Consider the following 23360-nt stretch of genomic DNA (forward strand, 5'->3'; position numbering starts at 1 on the left):
TCTTACCAGATGACCTTTTACAGTAAATTTTATATTCATTGTTTCCTTTCCAACAGTCTCAGAAAAGGAGAGCAAGTCACTTCACTGACCTGGGTCTACATCTCCTTACCTGTAAACAGAGGGCAGCCCCAAATCATCTCTAGGAATAGTCAGTCACAAAGGGATCAGTCTGTCTGTGTCTAAGAGTCATGGGAACAGAACTAAATGCAGTAACAATTCTGGGGAACTTTGGTAAGACCTTAATTTCTTATAATTTTAATAATGTAATTTCCTTTAGTATAAAAACCATTTAAAAACCAAGACACAGTTGCCCAGCAAACCATATCTGAGTAATTGTGATAAGCAAGCAGGGTGGCAAAGAAAGAAAAAGAGCTTCATTCTCTTACACTCGGCTATGGGGAGTTCATGCAAAAATTAGATTATCTGTTTATCACATTACTATGGGCAGATTAGCAAATAGCTAGCCCATAGGCCAAATGATAAATCCTATCCTAGTTGAGAATAAAACAGCAACTGATTTTGGAGAATGAAAAAAAAAAAACTGTGCAGACTGTAACTCTTATCTGACCCAGAGGAGAGTCACCTCAAAGCAAACCACCAGCCTTTCAGGTAGGCAGGTGAGAACATTGTATCTCACTTCTTCATGGGCCTTGAAGCCCCACCCTAAAGCAATTCCTGCTCAGTCCTAGTTTCTCAAGGCACTAGGTCCTGGTAACCACGGAGCACTCCTACACAGCCGCACGTCTGCACAGGCCAAATGAACAGAGTTGGGTCTCGACCAGGGAGAGATGGGTCCTTGACTTCTGTGAACACATCAGGGGGAGCCCTGGTGACCCTCTAAGTAGAGTGATCGGAGCCACAGAAATAAAAGTAATGGTGGAACTGACAAAAATAAGCAGCGTACAAACCCACAATCGATGGGAACTGATGAGCTCAAGCCAGCCAGCCCCACCCTCCGGAAGGAGTCAGCCAGTCCCAAGAGTGGGCTAATGTTCACGAAAAACGCGTGCTGACTCCCTGTGACCACGGACAGGACAACAGCAGGGAGGGAGGCCGAGGACCTCAGAAGCAGGTCCAGAGAGAGCTTTTTCTTCCTGGCTGCCAACTACCCGATCCTTCGATGTTGGCAACCCCCAAGCTGCCTGCAAATCTAGAGTCAAACAAGTCTGGTTCCCAACAGTTTATTCACAAGATGTACTACCGGGAGTTTAAGTAATCATTAAGTATCTTATCAATGACATGAAATTTCCTTCAATCCCATCTTAAGCTGTAATGCACATAAAGCACCAAGGCTGCCTTTATACCTCACTGTCAGGTCACCCGATACCCTTATCGACATTAAAGTACGCCAGTTGAACAAGCAGGACTCACCAATTTTCTGATTAAAAATCTTGTCGAAGGTTATTTCATTTCTCTCCTCAAGATACTTCTGCATCACACTCCGGATACTGAAAGAGAAGAGTGACATGTTTTTAACAAGTACAGCCTGCATCATGAGTTAACCATCACTCGAGTGAAAAATACATGGATGTCTCAACTCAAGGATACTGACATCCAGGACTGCATGAATGGCTGACCAGACTTAAAGCTGGGGACACCACGGTTCCAGCTGGTGACTCAGGGCCAACTTTTCATGTACAGACTCGACTACAAAAAATAACTTAAGGACTTCAGGAAAGCTCATCCTCAACACCACCCATTACCAAAAGACACATGAGCATGCACACACCTGGGACAAATTCTGCTAATCAATGCGTGGGCTTCTTTCTAAAACAAAAGCAAATGTTCACTGGATATAGGATCAATATTCAAAACAATCATATTTCTATAAATCAACAGTGAACCATGAGAAAACATAATTTGAAGGATGATTTCACTTATGATAAAATAAGACAGAAATGCCTTGAAATAAATCTTTCAAAATACGTGTAGGAGTTTTACAGGAAAATTACAAATTGTATTGAGTGACATTAAAGGTCTTGATGAATAGAAAGATACACCACAGTTATGAACAGGAAGATTTAATATTGCAAAAACTCAAAGCCTACCCAAATTTATCTATAAAATCAACACTATCTCCATCAATATTCCACAGGATCTCTCATAGAACACAGAAACAGGTAAGTTTTTATAAAATGTATACAAAACAACACAAGATCAAGAATAGCAAGAACATTTCTAAAGAAAGGGAATAATGACAATAGGGCTGGCTTACTATGAAGGTAAAATTATTAAGATAGGATAAAATAAGTTGATCAATGAAATAGAATAGAGAACACATAAGCTGACCCACACACACATGGAACTTCGATATATAAGAGAAGCAGTAAGGCAGAAAAACAGGAAATGAAGGTTATACAATAAGTGAACCAAAGTGATTATGTGAATGGATAATTATATTAAATCAACCATCAATTGGCATTACCCCCACCTTTTTTTTTTTACTTCTTTAAACAACAGAGGTATAATTTATATAAGATTAAATGCATATCTTATGTGTACTATGAATGAGTTTTTCACATATAACCACTACCCTAATCAAGACAGAGTAGAATACTTCCATCACCCAAAAAGGTGCCCCTCTGCAATCAATCTCCATATTCTAGGACCCACGCAACTACTGATCTCCTTCCTGTTAACACAGATTACTTGCTTGACTTCTAGAATTTTATGTAAATGAATCATACAATATGTTGTCTTTTGTGTCTGGCTTCTTTCACTCAGCATAAGCAAGCTTCAGCCGTATTGTTGTGTACATAAGAGTTTAGTCCCTTTTATTGCCAAGCAGTATATCATCGTATGAATATTCCACCATATTTGTTTATCAACTCATCTGTTGATAGACATTTGGGTTATTTCCTGTTTGGGGTTATTACAAAAAAAGCCACTTCAAATATTTGTGTTTAAGTCTTTTAATGGGCATGTGTTTTCATTTTTCATGGGTAAATATCTAGAAGTGAAATTGTTGGTCATATGGTGAACTACACTTAACATTATGAAAAACTGCTGAACTACATTCCAAACTGGTTGTATGATGTTACATTCCAACAATAGATGATGAAGTTCCAGTTGCTCCACACTCCCTGCCAACACTTGAGTTCTCAAGTCTTTTTAATTGTAGCCACTCTAATGGGTATGTAGAGACATTTTATTTTAATTGCATTTCCCTAATGAATAATGATATGGTGATGTGGAGCATATTTGGACATGATTATTGGAATGAGTGTATCTTCCTTTGTGAGGTGTGTAGTGAAATTTTTTGCCTATCTTTTAATTGAGTTGTTTGTCTTATTACTCAGTTGTAAAATTTATTTATATAACCTGGAAGTAAGTCCCATGTCAGAGTATCTGATGATAATTTTTCTCCCTGTCCACACCTTGTGTCTTCATTTTCTTCAAGAAGTTGTAAGTGCAGAAGTGTTTGGCTGATGAGTTCCCATTTATTATTTCTTTGGTAGAGTCTGTGCTAAGAAATCTTTCACATCCCAAGGTCATAAAGATTTTAACCTAGTATTTTCCTTTAAAAATTTGAAAGTTTTAGCTTTTATGTTTAGGTCTAAGATCCATTTCAGGTTAATTTTTGTGTATGATGCAAAGTAAGAATTAAGGTTCTTTTTCCTTATAATACCTAATTGTTCCAGTATTGTTGAAAAAAATCTATCCTTTCTCCATTGAACTACCTTGGCATCTTTACGATTCAACACTATGTGCAGGTCTATCTTTGGACCATCCTGTTACACTGGTCTGTAGGTCTGTCCTTACACAAACTCTATACTGTCCTGATTTCTATCAGTTTGTAGCAAGTCTTGAAATCGGGTAATCCAAGTCCTCCAACTTTGTTTTATTGCTTTTATTTTGGGGTTTTGGGGTTTTGGAGGGTTTTTTGGCTATCCTAGGTTCTTTTCATTTCCATATAATTTTTTGTTAATCAACTTGGAAATGTCTTCCCCAAAAAAAGCTTTCTAGGGCTTTGATTAGGATTGTGTTGAATCTACAGATCAACTTGCGGGGATTTAACCTCTTAATATGATAACAATATTAATATAACAATCCATAAATACGACATACATTTCCACTTAACTAGGTCTTCTTTAATTTTTCTCTTATCAATACTTTGTAGCTTTCAGTATAGAATTCTTGTTCTTTTCTTATAATAGCTTTCTCTGGTTTGGGTTACAGTATAATTCATAAAATGAGATATTATTTCTTTCTCCCTTATTTTCTGAAAGAGTTGGTGTAAAACAGTATTAATTCTTCCTTAAATGTTTAATAGAACTAATTAGGTAAAACCATCTGTGCCTAGAATTTTCTCTGTGGGAAGGTTTTAAATTATAAATTCCATTTTCTACATAGATACAGGGCTATTCATGTTTTCCATTTCTTCTTGAGTTCATTTCAGTAACTTGTCTATTAAGGAATTTGTATCTCATCCAAGTTACTGAATGGATTTCAAAATAATAATTTTGAGTAGAAGCCAGATCAAGAGAGAAAGAGAGAGAGAGAGAGAGAGAGAGAGAGAGAGAGAGAAACACATAACGTTTGCTTACAAAGAGGCAGAAGCAAACTTTGGGATGTGATGTATATGGTAAAATAAAAGACATATATTTGGTCTTTGTCCCCATTCTTGCCACAGAGTTCCTAAAACCCTGGAACTCCCTGAGTGATAGGAATGTCTTATTCATAACAAGTCCTTTTTAACCATACCTGAGTTAATGCTAATGAGGTGACTCTCGGTGTCACCCAAACAGCTTCATGATGGAGCTGGTTGCCAGAGGAACTGTATAATTAGAGGACTGGAACTTTTAAACCCACCACTTAATGTTTGGAAGGTTGGAAATTGAGTTCAGTCACCAATGGCCAATGATTTAATCAATCATGCCTGTATAATGAGACTGATAATAACTCAGAACGATGAGGTCTGGATAGCTTCCAGGTTTGGGATACAAACTGATTTTCTGCAAGGGTGGTGCTTCTGGATATGGCACGGGCATGCATGGAAACTCTGTGCTCTACCCGACCCCTTAAGGCCTTGCCCTGCTTAATAGCCATTTGTAGTTCCTGAGCTGTATCCTCAACAATAGAATGAGTCAGAAGTATAGCACTTTCTTGAGTTCAGTGAGTTATTCTAATGCAATATCAAACCTAAGAGGAGGCTCACAGGAACCCCCCAAACTTGTAGTCAGCCAGACAGTCAAGCAGATAGACTACAGGACCTCATTTGCAGCTGGCCTCTGAAATGAGGCTGTCTTGTAGGACTGAGCCCTTAACCTGGGGGTCTGAGCCAACTTGGGTAGTTGCTGTCAGAACTGGATAGAACTGTAGGACACCCAGTTGGTGTCAGGGAATTGAGAATTGTTGGAAGATAATATAATATTTATGTTCATTATGTTCATTCTAGTAATAGTTTCACATGTGTAAGCAACTTACCAAATCAGATACTTGAACTATGTGCAGTTTATTTCATATTAATTACACCTCAAAATAGCCCTTTGTTTAATTATTATAAGGGGTGATCAACAAAACCTTGAGGGTAGGAAATTCTACAAAATGCATGACACTTTTGCATAAACAAAAAATTTCAAGAGGGAAAAATGACGGGCAAGGAACCTATAGTTCAAAAAAAGATTAAAAGAAATAATAATCAAGCATGATGGATGGACACTATTTAAAACCCAATTCAAGTAAAGAAAAAAATCTTATTAAAAAATCAGAGAAATCTGGATACAGACCAAATATTTGATGATATTAGGGATTACTCTTTTTTTAGCAGGTGTAATATTGTGCATACATTTTTATACTTTTTTAAAGTTTTCACCTTTTAGGAAAACATGCAGAAATATTTACAGATGAAATATTATATCTAGGTATTCTTACAAATAATGTAAAAGGGGCCAGGAGGTATAGACGAAACAAGATTGATTATATATTGATAACTAATAAAGCTGAGTGATGGCTGCATCAATTTTATTATGCTATTCTCTCCTTTTGTACATGTTTGAAATTTTCATTAAAGAAAGTTTTAAAAAATCAAATTCTGGCCTCCAGTCTCCTGAACCATTACTTTATGTACCTCCCTCATCAAAATAAAGCATATATAGCATGTATAATACCATATACATTGATTGGAGGCCTAATGGATTTTTAAAATTTGATACCAACTGGTTGTAGATATATCAACCCTACCTGTCATGCTCTTTGGAGCTCCCGCTATATAAACACAAAATAAATATAATAAATGTGCCACAATTAAAAAGTTTTTCTACCACTACAGTGGCTAAAAGACTAAACATCAGATGTCTGCACTGCACACACCAAGGAACTGGTAGGCTAAGTTGTACTTCAACATCTTACTAATAGACAAACTACAGTATTTATGACATAGCTAGATAGCTCCCATTATTAAAAGCTTCTATAGTCTATATGAAGTTTAATTTTGCTTTACACTAATGTCCAAAATAGAATGCATTTGAACAAATATTTCAAATAATATGTAACATATCACCAAACAAAAAAAAAGTAAGTGCATAAGGCAGTTGTAAAGATAAAGCAGGATAATAAGAGAGCTTTGTTAGAAGCACCACACAAATCAGAGTTGTTACCATTACTGACCATCAAGAAACCCGAAAGGCAGATTTTTTTTTACTGATAAGATGACTAAGCAGTCATACAAAGATTCAATTTCCCCAGAAGGAAATGACTTTCTTTCATATGTAGTTACTAAACATTTTCCACTAACTAGTCATTAAACACCCAAAATAGAGCTACATTATCCAGTCACAATAAAAACTTTATTTAAAACTAGCGAATTTGGCCAGATGGACTCTGAAGAGGTCTGTAAAAGTCTGGTACAGTTCAATGTCAGCTCTTCTGAAGGTGCTTCGGCACACCAGATCTTTGGCGGAAAAGCCTCGCGCATGACTTGCATATCATGAAGCAATCTGGCATGGGACAATCTCATTCAGAATATCATAATCCGATTAAGCTAAACGTGACTTTAAGTTGCTCTGTGCTGTTTTCCTACAATATTTTGACAATGCACATCATGTTTTTAATGCCTTTTTCTTTGCAATATATGACCTGACATTGAAGTGATGCTAAACATACTTGAATTTCATTGGTCAAAAAAAAAAAAAAAAGCATCGCAACAAAGTCATCCCTGAACAGATACAACTGGTTTGAAGGTTGAGCAAACATATGAGGTCATCAGTTTACCTAATCAAAGCTACTAAAGCTTCATGATCTAAACCATCCCTTCAGACTGGCTACAGTGATCATTCTAGAATCCAGTCACCTTGTTACCAGAACACTTCTGAGTCAGCAACAATCGGCTTCATTCTAGGCCCACGTGGCTGTCAGCGTGGAATAAGCATTAAAGGAGGGGCAGAGAGAGGCGAGGAGAGCCCGCAGGAGGGCTGGAAGCATCCTCCTTGTTCCCAGGAGCAGTTTTTCATGTAACTATCATTTAAAAGCTTCCAAGAGCCTCTCATTTTGCCTTAAGTCCAAACTCCTTCCCACGTTCTAGGAAGCATTTTCAAAGGGGCCCCAACCCCATCGACTACATCTTACCACTGTCTTTCTCATATAGCAGCCATGCTTGATATCTCTCTCTGCTCAGTAATTCTGTAAATGCCTGTCTTTACATGAAAACCTCCTAGTCATCCTGTAGGATCCAATTCGGGGCCACTGACACCGTGACACCTTTCCCAACTCTTGCAGAAGTAAGTCACTTCAGTTTCTGTGGTATGGCACATGTGGTATGGAACCACTGTATCATTTCCCCCAATGTATTATAAATATAGATATGGATGTCTATCCTCTTTGCATTCATCTGTTCGTTTAATCATTCATTGATTCAAAATATGTGCTGTATCCTTTCAATGACCCAGGCACTGTGTGTGACACTAGCAATACACTGAGTCCTAGCCTGTCTCTGCCCTGAAGGAGCCCATGTCTAGGAGGGTGACAGTAGCATAAACAGGAAGCCTCAGTGCAATGAGACAACTGTGTTTCAGCAGGGGCAATTATAAGAGGTGGCGGGCCCAGTTCAATAAGGCTGAATATAGAACCTGACAGGCCACCAGCAAGGAGGACACGAGAGAGAAAGGAATGAGATCACGTGTGAAGGATCCCAGAAGTCATGTCAGCCTGCACCAAATAATTGAATCAAATGTATAAAGGACAACAGTAATTAAAACACACACACACACAGAAAAATGCTAGACCATAGACAGCCTTCACTGTTGGGACTAATTTTTTTGACTTTGTGAACCTAAATTACCATCCATGAGATTAATCTCAGCTTTTCATAGCTTTTGGGAAGCAAATGCTTTCCAAGGACTGACAGATGCGTTCTGTTTCTACGGCAAAAATGTAGACTCATTGGATACAAATCATGGTACCTCTTCATCCACCCCCAAACACCTGTTGCCTCGTGCCTCCCACTTTTCCATAAGACAACGTGACGAGTCTGGAACCTCAGTAAACAGGCACTGTCTAGGCAAACAGATTTACACACTAAGATATGCTCCATACAAGGTCATCCAACGTAACTTTTCCACAACTCATCTTTCAGTTTGGGAGGTGATACCCTTTCACGTGAGAACTCTGAATTCCTGCCATGAGTCCTCCCCATTATGGCTTCCAGGCTTGGGGGTTGCTTAGGAGAGCCCTTTATACTCCAGAGCAATAAAAAATATCCTGTAATATTTTTCCATTTTTAATATTTTTATGATTATCTCGTCAAACACTCTGGCATTTGTTTTTTTGCATAATGTGGAGGGATTATAAATTCGATGACCAGAGATCATGCACCATCCTTTTCCCACGGGGCTCAAAATGCCGCCTTTATTCACAAACCAAATTCACACATATTGGTGTATATGTGCACATTTATCAATAAAATATACGCATGCTTTGCATGCTGTACCACTTAACGTCTCTGCCTGTATTAACACCACACTGTTTTCATCACTACAGCGATGTTGTTATGTTTGGTAGAGCAGACCCTCACTGTTTTATTTTTCAAAATGTTATGGGTTAATCAGCCAGAGCACAGAGCTGTTTACCCCCGATATGGCAGCGCCTTCTCCCGGGTGCTGGATCCACACCTCCTGCACCTCAGCCTCTTCGGTCTGAATGTCTCTCTCAACATTATCTTCATTATACTGAACATATGCCTTGAAAACAAAGGTATGCTGGACTTAGCAGTGGGTCTCACCACCAGAGCCATCTCTCATCACGGAAAAGAAAACGATCTCAACTTTAAAGTTGGCAGCAGCAGCCTCAGGCCTCTGCCGAGCGGATGTGCTGTGGCATGAGTGACATTCATGGGAACACAGCCTGTGCCACAGATGTCAATGCGAACAGTTCTTGTTTTCAAGGTGCTTTCAAAGTGGCACACCAAGCGATTTAGCTTTGGTTTGAAAATCCTGCCACCCTGTCCACCTTCATCCTATTCTCTTGAATATTCTGGCTTTGCAAAACCAATTGCAATTTTATTTCAAGAAGGAAGATGCTTCAGTAAAGAGTTTTGTTACTAACAGCTTTGAAATTAGGAAACAAGCAAAGAAGTTTACACCATCTACTCAAGGTCAGAGTGAGCCAGCTGCAAAACAAGGGTTCATCTATCAGCTTTTTCATCCTGTGACCTTCCCACTGAGTGTGCCCAGAGAGCAAGCTGGTTGGTGGCACTATCAGGAGCTTAAGGAGGAGGTGAGGGAGGACCTCTGACTTCAAACCTTCACAGCCTGATTGGAAGGTGGACCACAGAGAAGCACAAAATTCTGGGGGATGGATCAGAGCAACTCTGGACTAGGTGAATTCAGTGTAAGTCACTAGGGAACAACTCACCTGGAGCACAGGCCATGGACACCAAGGAACAGACAGGCGGGGTGCCTGCGGACACCGGGTCGCCTCTCTGGGCTCACAAGCACCAGTGAAGAAGGGGACCCTTTCTCAAGGCGACACCCTCCGCGCCACTCCCAAGCCCCAGGATTCCCGCACAGGATGATGGGCTGCACAAGTTTGCCTTATTGTACTTCATTTGCATTTCTGTCACTTACTCAGCACACCTCGTACTGACCTGCTCAGTATTCTTTTTCCCAAAGTTTCTGATGTATATGTCATACTTGTTTACTGGCAGCAAGTCCAAGAGAGAGAAAGTGACAGAAAAGTCTAAGTCAATGAGCTGAAGCAGTTTCAGACTGTGCGTCCTTCAAAGCAAATCGAAAACAAGCGTTAAACTGAAGATATGCAAAGGGACATCTGGGGAGAGGGTAGTGCATTGTGACTAGACGTGGGTGACTGCCAAGGCCCACCTTCGTCAAGTGAGCCTGAGGTATCAAATAAAGATAAGATGGCCATAAAAAAAAAAATGTTATGGGTTATTAACAGGCACATGAAAAGATGCTCCACATCACTAATTATCAGGGAAATGCAAATAAAAAACACAATGAGATATCACCTCACACCAGTAAGGATGGCCAGCATCGAAAAGACTAAGAACAACAAATGCTGGTGAGGATGTGGAGAAAGGGGAACCCTCCTACACTATACAGGTGGGAATGTAAGCTAGTTCAACCATTATGGAAAGCAATATGGGGGTTCCTCAAAAAACTAAAAATAGAAATACCATTTGACCCGGGAATTCTACTCCTAGGAATTTACCCAAAGAATACAAGTTCTCAGATTCAAAGAGACATATGCACCCCTATGTTTATTGCAGCACTATTTACAATAGCCAAGATAAGGAAGCAACCAGTGTGTTCATCACTAGATGAATGGATAAAGAAGACATGGTACTAAAGAACACAATGGAATACTATTCAGCCAGAAGAAAGAAACAAATCCTACCATTTGCAGCAACATGGATGGAGCTGGAGGATATTATGCTCAGTGAAATAAGCCAGGCGGAGAAAGACAAGTACCAAATGATCTCCTTCATTTGTGGAGTATAACAACAAAGCAAAACTGAAGGAACAAAACAGCAACAGACTCACAAACTCCAAGAAGGGACTAGTGGTTACCAAAGGGGAGGGGTCGGGGAGAGTAGGTGGGGAGGGATGGAGAAGGGGATTCAGGGGTGTTATGATTGGCACACATGGTGTGGGGGGGATCAGGGGAAAGACAGTGTAACACAGAGAAGGCAAATAGGGACTCTGTGGCATCTTACTACACTGATGGGCAGTGACTGCAATGGGGTGTGGGGGGGTCACAGTAACAGGGGTGAATGTAGTAACCACATTGTCTTTTCATATGAAACCTTCATAAGACTGTGTATCAATGGAATACCTTAATTTTAAAAATGTTATGGGTTATTTTTGCCCATTTTCCTCTTCTCGATGCACTGGGGATCTGCTTGCCAGTTTCTCTGAAGTCCTCATTTGGATTCTGACCGGGATTGCCTTGGGTTTGCCGAGGACCTTGAGAGACCTGGAATTGTCCCGGTACTGAGCCTTCATCTAGAAACACCTCGTACCTCTTTATTTATCCAGGTTTCCTTCCACTTCTCTTAATATAAGTTTTGTTTTTCTTCATATTGGTCTTGTTAATTAGTATGGTCTGGTTTAGAGCAACACATTAGGAAACATTGACTGTAATTATTTTGAAATGTCTTGACAAGTTAATATTCAAGTAATTGAAAAACAGCTGTTAAAGTAATTTTAGCAAGACAGACTTACATTGCATAGTTTCATTCTGCACGGAAAGTGAGCTTAGAGGGCACATCATTTTAAATAGCATGGAGTTATTATTTGTTTCCTGCTAAATTTAAACATCAGAGCTATGACTTGATAGATATTCATGAGGTTCAGTGAATTCTTTTATACTCAGGAAGTAAATGGATACAGTTTTCTCAAGTTTCATTTCTTATTATGCTTTCTCTCTTGGACACCCTTCTTGCATTATTTTTTCTCCCTCACGCTTCTTTGAGAAGTTTTCAGGTCAAGAGGTAGAAAATTTGTCCACACGGCTTGGATTAGTCAGGACTCTGGCTGCAAATGAAGGACTAAAATCCTACTCACATCGTTGCAATCAGTGACATGAAGCCTCTTTTTGAGTCATCAAAGCAGTTTTCAAAAAGCATGTCATCCTTCCTCTGGTCTAAGTTACTTAAGATGCAGTACGTTTACGTTTTGCATCTGTTGCAATGCTGTCCTAAGACTTTATATCCTAAGTCACCAGGGCTCTTATGCATGACATTGAGGCAACTAATTTTCATCAGCCCTGCAATGTACCCAAGAAACATGCAAAAAAGCATAGTGAACCCCCATAACTGTCAGTCAGTACCTCACTAACAGTTATCAAGATTTTGGTCTCCCCCCCATACCTTTTCCTCCATTTCTAAAAGCATTTTAAAACAAATTTCAGACTGCACGCCATTTTACCCTTACTATTTCAGTTTACATTTCTCAAAATTATGGATGTTTTCCTTATATAAACACAGCCCATTAACCCACCCCACCCAAGAAGGAGTAACAATTCCTGAAGATTGAATACCCAGTTCCTGTTCACATTCCCACGATGCGCTCAGAGGTGTGTTTGGAATCAGGATCTAATCAACGTCAATCTGATTGTTGTTATCTCTTAAATCAGAACACCCTCTCCCAGGCGGGTACCCACGTTTTAGCTTCACACCAGTGACTCACCGGGGAAGCCAAGACAGCATCCCCAAAGATGGTTCCCTTTCTGGATTTCTGTTTGCTTCCTCCTAAGGTCATTCAACTTGTTCCTCTGTCTCCATATTTGCTGTAAGCTGAAAGCTCCCGCTAGAGACTTGATTATATTCAAGTCCCCCTTCTGGGGGCAGGCGTACACACTGGATGGTCCTGGCACGTAACACTGACTCACCGAAGTTATTTCTTCTTAGTGATGTGAAAATTACTTAGAAAATTCAGGAGGTAACAATCCAATCTCTTCTTTTAAATATCCCTGTGAACATTTCATTTCGTGGTTTGCTACAGTGATGATCTCTGCCTAACCCAGTACTTTCATTAAGAGTTGCAGAACGGCGACTTCTAAGTCCATCATTCCTTCTACAGTCATTTTCTACAATTCTTCTATAAAAAAGAATTCTGCACTCCCCTCCCCCCCTTAAGCTTGTTTCCCTACAATGTAATTCTTAAGACTTTTGTTACCCTACAAGGTAATTCTTACAGGATAGGCAAGATAAATGTTTAATTCTTTACCCCTTTGAATGCTGCTTTTCAGAGACAGAGTTGATGTCCTATTTTTACTGCCTATGGTGATCAATGAGGTGTTTTGTTTTCTTCTGTTTCATTTGGGGAATCTCTTTTTTGGATAGCGTGGGTATATTAGTTCCCTATTGCTGCTGTAGCAAATCACTGCAAACTTGGTGGCTTAAAACAACAGAAATGTTTTATCTTACAGATACGGAGATCGGAAGTCTACAAAGGGTGTTGCTCAGCTAAGATCACAGGGTCCACAGCACTGCATTCCTAGTGGAGGCACCAGGGGAGAACACCTCACCTTACCTTTCAGCTCCCAGAAGCTGCCCACATGCCTTGGCCCACGGCCCCATTCTACGGCCAAAGCCAGCAGTGGCCAGTCAACCCCTTATGCTGCACCACTCTGGCAACAACTGCCCAGCCATCCTCGCAATTCCCCTGGGCCCACCCAGATATCCCAGGATCATCTTTATCTTAAAGTCAGCACACCTTCCCTGCTATAATTCCATCTGCAACCTTAATACCTTCTTGCCATGTAACATAAATACAGGTTCTGGGGATTAGGACGTGGATATTTTGGGGGGGTCATGCTGCCTACCACAAGGGTTTGAATATATTCAGAGTATGTTAATCACCTGTAACCGTACTCTTGGTGCTCAAATTGGCCCCCATTTCGCCAGTGGAAAGCCCTTCCTTTGGCCTCTGCCTTTGTTAGCTATGGTGACAACCCCAACTCGCAGAGGGCTCCTGTGCTTTCTGAGTCAACAGACCACAGGTCCCAGGCTCGTCCCACGCAGCCCCCGCCCACACCCAAAGGCAGATGTGGTACCGATGCCCAGGGCAGTGCGCTGCTGTTGTTTCTGGGCTTTTCTAGGGCTGGAACTGATAAACAACTATGTGGAAAGGAAAAAAAAAACTTGAATTTCAAAGGACTTTTCAATTCAAATTTAACTTTGCAGGGATTTACTTGGCCCTTGTCTTGCACTCATGTATGTCTTCATTTACAGCTAAAATACTAGTTCTTATTATCAAGCTGTACCTGTATAGTCCATATAAAATAATTTTAAGCTAACAATGACATTAAAACTTCTGAATGCAGTGCTATTTATCAATATAGAGGACAATCTGGCATCATTTAGTAAAACTGAAAATGCATGTTATCTTACCTTTAGGGGCCTATCCTACACAAAACCCCACACAAAAGCCCAAAGATACCTAGTTAAGCATATTCACTGTAATAGCAATTGTTTTTATGAACACAGGATTAGGTAAGTAACCATTTTATGACATACCCTGCAGTAATTCAAAAGACTGAGGTTCATCTGTACATTACTAACAAGGAAAAGGAAACGGCAAGTTGTAAACGGACCCACTAATGTTAATGTGTTCCTGACAGGAGAGAACTCCATCCCATTGACCTCAACAATCTTTCTGTGTAAAGGTTAAATACGCGCTCTGTTTCATAAATTTTCTATCACAAGTTCAAATGTACCACAAACAATATTATCAAGTTTAACATGAAAAATCCTTTATGTACCTAGAGTAATTGACAAGCATGGTCAGGCCAAGAAAACCCATTTACCTACCAACGGTGGGGTTACACGAATTCTAATTTTGTTTTCTAAGGTAAGAGAGCATGGGAAATTACAAAAAGAAGTTTGAGGTCAGAGCATATGAAGAACCTTGGACATGTAGCTGTGCTCAATTTATAGCACCACCATCATTATCAGTAACAATCCTATTATTTAACATGAAATTTACGACCTCTGGTCTTTTAAGGAATTATCTATATATTTATTATTAAATCAGTATCTTTGAAATTATATGCAAGCTATGGAGCACTTCATCAGATCCACGTAGTCGGTAACCTTTACTGAATGAAGACAATGCCTGTTCAAACTGTTCATGTCTGACATTGACAATGTTCCTCTACCCAAACCTAAGAATCTTCTCTTAGATAATTCACACGACAAAAGGTAGTCTGGGGCTGTCTCTTAAATGTCTCAGAATTTGGTTTGGGGCTCAGCTGTGCCCTACGCTATCAATGTGAGCCGCCAGCTTCTCTCCAAACCGGAACTTCCTCCTTCTGAAATGGGGATGATGACTACTGGGAAGCCATTTCCAAGAATCTGAAAATAATGGAAAAAGGCTTTCCCTCTGAGAATAAAAATTTTATATCGATCCATAACATGAAGGGCAGAGAAATGTCACAGGCTCCTGAGCCAGCCAGCCTTGGCTGTGACTTTGGTGACCATGTTATCAAATCCAGCGGAGGTATGCCCTCCAAGGAGAATGGGAAACAGGAAATGTGGACAGATGGGTTGCCACAGAAGCCACTCACTGGCCGGGAATTCAAGTATTCCACAGCCAGTGTAAAGCTACCCAATGGGGAAATGACTTGGTCTCAGAGATTGTTGTTGGAAAGCCAAAGGCTAGACATTCTGGCCGACGCAGCCTTGGGTCTGTGCAGGCTGTGCCGCCCACTGAGGGCTGCTCACATCCACAAGGACAAACTACAGGAGAGAATGTTCTGGCCACACGGACTTTGGGCACCTCGGCTCCCGGGAGATTTGAAACTTAGAGTAAAGAATCAGATTCGACTTCCTAATTCTACTTTGGCTTTTCAAATCCACCATGTGAGTTAGTACATTTCTGAGAGTGGGAGCCTCCAGCTTCATCAGACTCTCGAAAGGGTGTTTAACCTTAAAGTAAGAACCGCAGGCCTATGAAAAGAGAACGCGTTAGTCAGGCAGAACTTGGCTGACTGATGTGAATTTCACAGTGAGACAGAGAGATGCTCAGTGCAGTGAAAAACCTAGTTTCTGGGCCCGAAAGGCTGAGGACTGCCCCAGGACCACAGGAAAGATACTATGTCTAAGGAGAAAGCCCATTTACCCACCAAAACAGACAAAACATACCTCTCAAAATATGCCTCCAAGTGGACATGTCTGGAGTAATTTTTTTTTTCTTAAATTTCTACCTATTACAGAGGATAACTGTGAAAACCAGAAAGAGCTAATGCCTGTAAAACCACAAAGCACTATAAATACGTATTAGGGGATTTGTTTACTCTCAGTTCAAATCTGTCACGTAAATATGAAATAAATTATCAGATATCACTTGGTCTAATAAGTCAACATGTACACACACAGAACTCAGTCTTGAGTCCAACATTCCAATCACTGATCCAGGTCATGAAAGGGTCTTGCTTTTCGCTGGGTTCTGCCGTTAAGATCCCACCTTGCATAATCATGAGGTGACCTTAAGCCATAAAGCCCAACCAAAACCCTCCATTTCATATAAAGGAGTTTCCACCATCTACCTCATTAAACTCTTCCTGTATGAAATGGCCAAAGAAAAAGAAGCTTTTCTTACAGAGTAACCAGTATTTTTTAAACAAATAATTTGAAACATCAATCCCCCATCAAGCAGGACACTTTATTTAAAGGACAGAAACAGAGATGCTAGCTGGCTTTCCACGTAGAACAAAACAAACGAATGATTAAACCCAAAGAAATCCCTGACCACAGAAACTCTATTTCTTTCTTGGGGGCTGTGTGTGGGGTTGCTGGGGGTTCATTAACATAAGTATTCCCCTCTCATTCATTACTAAGAAATTGCTACTTTGTATGAAACACCTTCCCCTTCTAGGCCAATTCTAGTTAGGATGTTTTGCATAAATAATAAGCTTGCTTTCACTGGAAGAAAACAGAAGGAAGCAGGTCCTAAACGGAACACAGACGAAGGCACAAACACTTCACACTCCGTTCCATACTTGATGTTGTGACTAGAGTCATTGCACAATTCCTTTGCCAGCGAGGGTGTCCTTATACAGGAAGAAATAGTACATGTAGTTGAATAAAGTAGGCCCGATTAAGATGAATATTAAAGTCCCTTGAGCTTACCCCTCTAGGATTCGTTCCATTTCTAAATGGAGTATAGACCACCACCACCACCACCAAACAGCAAAAGCCTTGTATCTTTAAAAGATACATCTAAAATGTCATCACAGGCTTAAGGATCCATAAAGCAGAATGAAAGTCTGCAGTATTTAACAGCTGCGTAAATGCCTTCCCATGTAACTCTAGTTCATTTTCAAATTGTTATCAAAAGCAATACAGATACAGAAAATTAGAATAAATAACCTGGAACGATAACCAGAGTTCTCTCTCTAGATAAGATAACAAAGAGCAATAGGCTGATTTAATTACAGAAAGTGCAAATACCAAGAGCATGTCATTCAAGAAAGGCAGTATTGCTGAGACGGGAGAAACCTGCTGCCTTCCTGAGCTAACGGAGTTGTAAATTTTGAATGTTTGAAACATAAACCCTAAAATCTTCACAAGACTTTTTCAGCATAATTAAAGCTCACTTTCTTGCTAAAATATTTTAGCCCATAATTATCTAAGAATTATACAGTGTCTAGCACTCACTCAGTACTCAGCACATGGCAGTCACTGTCATAACATGGATGTAACCCATGCCTTGCTTCCAAATTCTGACTAATGGAAACACTAATCCCCTAATCAAATTGGTGGAATGAATTTTAAATCATTTGAGGAACCCAGAATTTTCTCCCTACAGTGGGACTTTACAGGGACTCAACCACACACTTGAAATAGGATTTATCACTGGTTTTGCCACCACTGAGTTAATTATAGTAATTTTACAGCTATCGCTATAGTCTTCACAAATTGTAATATTCTTACTCAGCCAGGTGATGTTCAGACTGGTGACACAGAGCGGTGTGCATACTTCAGCACGATATGAGCAATGGCTAAAGGAACAGGAACAATGTCCTATGACAACCACTGTGGGCTTGGGTAGGCACTTTCAACTATTTGAAAATCTGTCCCTTTTGAGAAGGATTAAACTTGGTTTGCATGATTACAACAGGATAGTAAGAATTCAGTACACAGAATGAATTACAAGAGAGCTTTTCAACACCACAGAGCTTCCAAAGATGCTCCTCAAAATGACCCTGGCTGGATGTCAGAGAGGGAAGTCACCCATCTAATGCATGACCACACTGGATGCCCTCCAAGATCTTTTCAAATATGAGATACTACAGTGCTATGCTATTAACATGCAATCTGTTAATGTCTAAGGAAAACTACAATGAATGACCCTATGCTCAATACACTGAAACTAGCTGCTTTTAAATTATGATTTTTGGTTCATTTTACTGAAGCAAAGACCTCTAAAAGATGAGTCAACTCTTCTAACTGCTTAGTTAGCTATATTTAAGAGTAGCATGCTTGTGAACTCTTATGTACAGAAGCCAACAAAGCCCAGAGCCTACTGGGTGGATGGATGGATGGAATGAGGGAGGAGGGAGGGAGGCACGGAGGAAAGAAAGAAAAGAACGAAGTGAGGCCCCACTGGGTGTAGAAGGTTCTAGACATATAGTGCCAACCACAGAGCTAGAGGAGAAAAACAGAAGAATCTGGGAAATTCACTTACTTACAGGTCTAAAGGGTCAACACTGGCTCTTCACTCTCCTTCTCAACAATCCACCTTCCCAGGAGTCCTGCCTCCCAAGCTGGCCCGCTCAGAGCACACGACACGGCACGAGGGTCTCCATGCAATACTGCCTTATCTCTGCTACTGTTTTATACTTTTACTTTAAGGTTGTTCTTCAAAACAACCACATATGGTATAAATAACTGAAAAATCGCAATTTGATATTTCTCCCAATCTTTCCCTTTTGAGTTATCTGTTTGAAATTAATGTTCTCTCCTGTTGAAAAATATGCTGTAGGGATAAAAAAAATGCTCACAAGAGGCAGAGACTTTTATTGGGACATTTTATGATCAGGAACGCATAGATGTCGTATTGTCTAGATGGGGCAACTGAACCCAGGGCATTTAAGTGACTTACCAAGGACCTACAGCAAGTTGTCAGTGGACTAGTGACTTTCCTGGCTCCTAATCTAGAACTTCCTACTTTATAACAGTACGGCAGGTAGTGAGGAAGAGGCTGGACAATGAGGGGCCAGCGCTGACAGACCTGGCCTTTACGTTCACCAAGGATGAAGGTCTGGCCTACTCTCATATAATCACCTTTTCCTGCTCCTGAAACCCTGCAAGAAGGAAATGGTGGCAAACGACAGTTCCAGTCCAAGGCTGGGTCAAGGATGACTGTCCCACACCACCAATCACAACACCAACTGCAAAAATATTTCACTGTATCCTCTAACGCACTTTTTACGATATGCAGATGCTCCACGCAAAGCTGAGGCATGGCTGACCCAAAAGAACACTTCCAAAATTAGAAGAAACATTTACAGGATATGAGGAGCCATGGTATGACTTCTCCTGCATTTCAGACCCACCCAGCAATCTAAAAAGGCCCAGGGGCCCTGGGTTCTAATCAGTGGTAAGAAATAAACGGTAATAGAATAAAAAAGCGGGGAGTAGGAGAAGCAGGGGCAGGTTTGGTGACACCCAGCCTCATTAGCATGCAAATTACTTAACATACAAATGACTTAACAATAAAAAAGTAAATGTTGCCAAGCTCATCATTTCCATTTCCCCACTGCCAATGTCCGGAGAAGGATACGGCAAAGACCATTATGCAAGCAGAATACAGTTCCACCTACAGCGTGCTTCAGATGCACAGTTCTAGTAACAAAGGAAGATCATTTGAATGGGAAAGTGGTTTTTATTGCAAATAAAGCCAAAAAAAATGTGTTTTGCCCCTTTACTGTCTTCCCAGAAATGGAAATTTAATTTCTGGGGGGGAGGGGGTGGGGCAGTAGGCTGCCCTCTTTTCTAAACAAAAACATAGGCAGAAATCCTGTTTGGAGGCCCGGAGTGTGGCGGTCTATCATACAGTTTCTCCTTAGCAGCAGCAGCAAGGGTGCGCTTCGTATGTTAAACAGAACAGGCGTTTAACCCTCGAGCTTCTCATGGGAAATAAGGCAGAAACTGCTAATTCACTTAGTCATAATTACCGTTTTCGCAGGTCTCAGAGGAATAGCTATTCTCTCTCTGTCTCTAAGGACACTCCTGACTTCCCAAAGGCTGCCCCAGCAGCTGTCTGAGACAGCCTGCAACATGACCTTTACCCGAACAAAAAAAGTCTCACTGTTTGGTCCATTCTTTTGCAAACTGAGAGTTGAGCCTCTCCCTCGCATTTTGGTGAGCCGGCACAGCAAGGGGGAGGCTGATTCTGGGCACCTGCTCTTGAATCCTGCCTTGGCCACTCTCAGCTATCACCGGGTCACTTTCTCTAGCCGCCCTGGTGAGGCTGGACACCACTCACCTGGCGGCCCTGACGGGGGGAACAAATGCCCTAATTACACAAACTGCCCCACAGAGGGTAAGCGCTCAATAAATGGCAGTTACTGTATTACCACTTCATGCACCTTCAGCTTCTCTGCCCTTATCTGGGCCACAGGGACCCCAGGCATCCTGTTCTGTGCCGCCATGCATTTCCTACTCTGCCTGCCATCCACCGACTGATAAAGACCTACACTTCCCTTCTCGAAGCCTTGACACCTCACTCAACAGTCCCCATCTTTGTCCAAACAGACGTTTGGCAAAGCCCAATTCGGTGTACTGAGGAAGCGCCTTTAAGAGGCTGTCTCTAAGAACACGCTGTATATGAGAGCTGGGGCTGCCTGTGCCTCTCAGAGATCTACTGGGCCCTTGAGTCAAAGCATTGTGCAATGCTTGACTTGGGCAGACAGACTCGAGGGCCAAAACTAATTGCACTGAAACATCCATTTCTAAGAATTGACGACTACACGCAGCACTTCATCTTCAAGTCCCTGGCACAAACTAACTTTGACCGAGAATGAAATAATTACTGTAGGATCAGAACAAATCACATTGTGAATGTGTACCTCCACGAGAAAAGCTAGAACGCCACTGCTGTTTTATACAGAGAAGCACTCCCACAAACAACAGAGAAGACTTGCTTCCTGCAGGCTATTCATTCTTACAACACGGACTTTTCAGTTCAAAGTCAGGCTGGAGGCCCAGGAGAGTGGGTGCAAGCACAGAATACCCTACACACCAAACGGGTGACTATTTCAAGTAACCCACGGCTCACTCACTGACTGGCGTTAGGGAAATTATGGGAGAAACTCCATTTCCACAAAAGAAGAAAAATGAGCTATTTTTCAGATCAATTACATATGATAGTTTTTCAAATAGGAAGATGCCAACTTCCACATTACCATGTGTAATATGGCTATATAAGCTCTTCAAAGGGGATAATTAACAAATGATTGTAAAACTCTTTTCAAACATGTGTTCTATGAATACAGATAAGAAAAGCCATTCAAATGCTATCTGCCTGCAGTTAAATAGAATCTTTAGCAACTGTACTTTAAAGTAAGCGTCTTTCTTGGTTCAACTCTTTATTTCCCACTGGACTGTAAGCCCCTTGAAGGAAGGGACTGTGGCAGGATTCATCACAGCATCCCCATGCCTGGCTCAGAGAAATGGCTCTACAACCGTGCACTGAATTAGTTTAACAAAGGGTATCAAAAATGTCCTTAAGGACTGTCTAAATGCTCCCAAAAAGTTATAAAGAATCTTAAAAATGTTGTTTTCAGACTTCCTATCATATTGTACGAATATGTTGAAAACACAGGCTTTGCAATCGATGATTCAAAATCTTTGATGTCTACTAAACAGAAATGAGACTCCAGGGGAAATCTCAAGCGCATGTTACTCAACCCCTTTCAACTAGGTGTGATTTCAGTTAAATTCCGTTCTGTTTGGAAAAGGTTAAATGAGGAATAATCCTGGGGCTGGCTCCATAGCCCCTGGGCTTAACATGTTGACCCTCTGTAGGCCTTAGCTTACCAATCAGACCCTACTAGATAGTACTTCTCTAACGTGGCATAAAACAGCTGGCACACACACCTGACTGCACCTGTTTTTACTGGGCCTGTGCGGAGAGTCCGTGGGCCACAGTTCACTATTCTCAATAGATCCCATTATTAGCTACATTAGCTCAACAACTATCTCAGTAAACTAAAGCAGCTATGTAATTCGAACAAAGAGTCAGCTTTTACAGGATTTACGCTCATTGGTTCTTTAATTGGATAATGTGTCAACACAACAGAATGGCTGCCTCTTGCTATCCCAGAGGTAAACTCTCCCTTGGGCAGAATGTGCCAGTTTCTGAGATTCTGCCACAATAGGCAGCAGACTGCAGCTCCAGCATTTCATTTAAATTAGCTCGGTATTGTTTGGTTCTGTGGCTTTTCTGTTTAAGACTGTAGAAAAGCCAAAGTACCTAAAATAAGGAAGCACACAGATTACTACAATGACTTCAAGAAATTAGCTGGAAATAAGAAGTCATTAGTAATAGGCCAACAAGTTTAATGCTTCTCATGTAGGCACTGCAAATACTAATCCAAACATCTCTCCCAAGAATAGCAAAGACAGGTGATCACATGGCTTACTCCAAAATGAAGCTGAGATAGGAACTCTTATCAGAAAACTATTTTTTTGACCGCTATCCTTTACCGACAGAGTGAAATCACACTAGTGATTTGAGTCATTATGCTCTGGCATCTTAACATGAAATTAACATTCTTACCTTATCTAGAAATCCCCCAACCTCCCACCCCAAGCCCAAAATTGAGCAGGTAAGCCACTAACTGTCATCCAGTGGTAGAGAATAATTTGCAAGATGTTTCACCTGATAATCTCAATGGAACAGAATCCTAACAAGGAGTGGCTGTTACTGTGTAAATGCTCAGTTACAAAACTAAAACCAAAGCCAGTTGAGATTAATAGAAAACAAATAAGAATCCCTGAAGGAGGTTCCAATAGCCTAATTTAAGAGTCTATTTTAAAAAACAGCAACAGAATAACAATTACTAAGAGTTTTTTCCTAAAATTACTCTCCTGTTGCTATTTCTCAATTCTAAAATGTCATGAGAAATATGCTTGCTGCCACTAATTCGGCCTAAAAAGAAAGCATTACCAAAGCATACCACCAAAAAACAAAGACATTCATACAAGGAAGTGAATACCCTATGCACATCAGTATGTTCTCAAGAGGGATACGAAAAAAGCAGAAGTCTTATTAAATTCAAAACACCACGAAAAAAAACGCACAGAAGTTCCTAATTTTAGTAATATTATATATTCCACCCCCCAAAAAAAACTGCCCATGAGTAAAGATTTGTTGCTTTTACATATAGAAACC

General features: G+C 40.7%; 1 protein-coding gene across 4 annotated transcripts in view; it reads right to left on the reverse strand.

The window, feature by feature from the left end:
* GRK3 (G protein-coupled receptor kinase 3) overlaps window positions 1–23360 on the reverse strand; it is a 119508-nt gene that overhangs the window by 94206 nt on the left and 1942 nt on the right. For 3 of the 4 annotated variants that reach the window (XM_036908972.2, XM_036908971.2, XM_057492022.1), the window contains one exon: window positions 1372–1448. In XM_036908972.2, coding sequence (XP_036764867.1) covers window positions 1372–1448 — 77 coding nt within the window. Of the gene's footprint in view, window positions 1–1371; window positions 1449–11289; window positions 11313–23360 lie in introns of those variants that run through there. The other variant, XM_057492021.1, reaches the window with a different exon arrangement.

This window comes from Manis pentadactyla, chromosome 14 (assembly GCF_030020395.1).
Source record: "Manis pentadactyla isolate mManPen7 chromosome 14, mManPen7.hap1, whole genome shotgun sequence".
NCBI classification, from domain to species: domain Eukaryota; kingdom Metazoa; phylum Chordata; class Mammalia; order Pholidota; family Manidae; genus Manis; species Manis pentadactyla.